This window comes from Apis dorsata, unplaced genomic scaffold (genome assembly GCF_000469605.1).
Source record: "Apis dorsata unplaced genomic scaffold, Apis dorsata 1.3 scaffold_127, whole genome shotgun sequence".
Taxonomy (NCBI): Eukaryota; Metazoa; Arthropoda; class Insecta; order Hymenoptera; family Apidae; genus Apis; species Apis dorsata.
The window spans coordinates 835,539-837,600 of record NW_006263420.1 but is presented as its reverse complement, the minus strand read 5'-3'; the positions used below and the strand labels follow the sequence as shown (position 1 = coordinate 837,600).

General features: G+C 52.0%; 1 protein-coding gene across 1 annotated transcript in view; it reads right to left on the bottom strand.

The window, feature by feature from the left end:
- LOC102677656 (monocarboxylate transporter 2-like) overlaps nucleotides 1-1,234 on the bottom strand; it is a 50,265-nt gene extending 49,031 nt beyond the window's left edge. Inside the window, exon 1 of the mRNA XM_031509131.1 lies at nucleotides 778-1,234. Within this exon, the coding sequence (XP_031364991.1) occupies nucleotides 778-1,213 (436 nt within the window). The 5' untranslated portion in view covers nucleotides 1,214-1,234. The remainder of the gene's footprint in view (nucleotides 1-777) is intronic.
- Nucleotides 1,235-2,062: the final 828 nt, after the last annotated feature.

The window sequence follows — 2,062 nt, the reverse complement described above, 5'->3', positions numbered from 1 at the left end:
TGGCCGGCTCCCGAATTCGCGAGGTTAAAAACAACCGCCGTTCCACGATATCCGCCGAATCGACGTCGCTTCCGATTAAGATAAACGATCCTCGGTTTTCGATTTTAAGCAACGGCCAATTAAGGACTACTGCGGCGGACGATGCGATATCGTTGCAATTTGGCGATGTCGCATTACACCAAATGGTTTTATATTTTTAAACGGATTCTTATTTTCTTTTTTTTTTTCTCTTTCCCAATTTTTCTTCAATTTTGTTCGACAAAATTTGTTTGCTTTGTTTTCGGAAGATGTGGATTTCTTTTTTCTTCTTTTTTTTTTTTTTTTTTTCGAAATGAAATGAAATATAGTCGAAAGTTTCTAGAGTTTCTGTAGTATCGGAGAGATAAATGCCAAGATTTTTGGCATCAGCATTCGGACTATAAATAATATAAGCTCGCTATATAAATAAACTAGAATTTATCGCCTGCGAAGGAGGGGGGATAGGAATATTTGGCACGAGAGATTTCCGTTACTCCCCTCCCCCGTTTGCTCGAAATATAAATTTCCCTAATCACGCGAAGATCATTGGTACAAAGCGTCTCCTCTCTCCTCGCCATAACCTCCGACAAGGAACGAATCAAGGAACGAATTTGATTGAAAATGCAAATCTCGTCGAGACTCGGAAACTCGATCTATATAACCAAGCTTGGTAAAACTTGGTACTCGTAGCAAGGATAGGTTGGAGCACGCGAGACGAGGATATAGAGAGAGAGAAAGAGAAAAAAAGATTAAAGTTACCTGCGCTGTGAAGGGCAGGTTGATGGAAGACGAGCTCGGCGGTGAGATACCAGCTGCCAGGCGCCGCGAGCTGCAAACCGATCCCGAGGAAATGGACGAGCGCCGAACAGGTCACGATCACGTATCCCCAGCCTCCCTCGGGATAGTAATGCCTCCTCAGGGTGGCCTCTTTCCTCACGTCGTTGATCGGCCGGCAGAGAACCGGGTTCCTCCGCCCGCTCTTCTCCTTGTTCCTGCCGCCTCCAATTAAGCCTCTCGCTCCTATTCTGCGCCAGCTGTTCCTCATTTTCCCCTCGCCCGTTGAATATTTACGGCCCGTTTCCGGTTTATCGCCTCGGCCCGCGACGCTTTTCCTGCTCGACACCGGGGAACGAAACGGGTCCACGCGTTCGCGGAGCAAACCCTCCGACGTACACTTGGGACACGCGTGTTTCATTCGAGCCGGATGACTCGTCGTCGTATCGTCGTAATCCACTACCTCGATCTGGGGGTTGGCCGCCCTTCTGCCGATAGATCGTTCGCCCGTTTCATCGAGTCGATTCCCCGCCGCCTCTGCTCTCACGATAGCCGCGAAAGGAGGCGGAGAGGCGTCGCGTCGGTTCCAATCATCTTCGCCGATCATCTGTTTCCGCGCGGCGGTGGACGACTCGAACGACGATCGCTCCTTTTCCTTCCTCGATCTCTGTCGAGAGTTGTCCGTTTCGTTGCTCGCGCGCTGTCCCTCGTCGCTTCCCCGCTCGGACGTGTGCCGATCGTCTGGATCGTCTGGATCACGAGGATTGGCGGACGAGGAAGCGCCGGAAGGCAATTTCCCCTCGCTTTTACGAGCCTCGCCGCCTCTTCCATCCGAGTTCACCGCTGTTCCGCAACTTTCGTTCATAACGTCAGGTAGCAGGACGCGCAGTTCCAAACCTTCCCCCACCTCATCCTCGCGACGCCCCCCCCCCCCCCCCCCGGCCACGAGCTGCTGTGTCTCATCTTCTTCCGCTCCCCCTCGCGCGCTCTCATCTCTCCTCCAACGTTTCCTCATCGAGTCGAGTCGAGTCGACGATGCCTACGATCCCCTTCCGATATTCTCCCCTTCGACGATCACCGATCCGATCCTCGAGAAAACCGATGAAAACGATGTTTCCTCGTCCGGTATAAATTTCCTCGCCCCGAAACCGTTATCTTTCCCCGTGCGAGAGAGACTCTCGCGGGACGACTGCATCTTTTTTCCAACAGCTACGCCCGATTTCCACGGAGTTGTTCCACACCTGTTCGAGATTTCGGCCAACGATCGTTT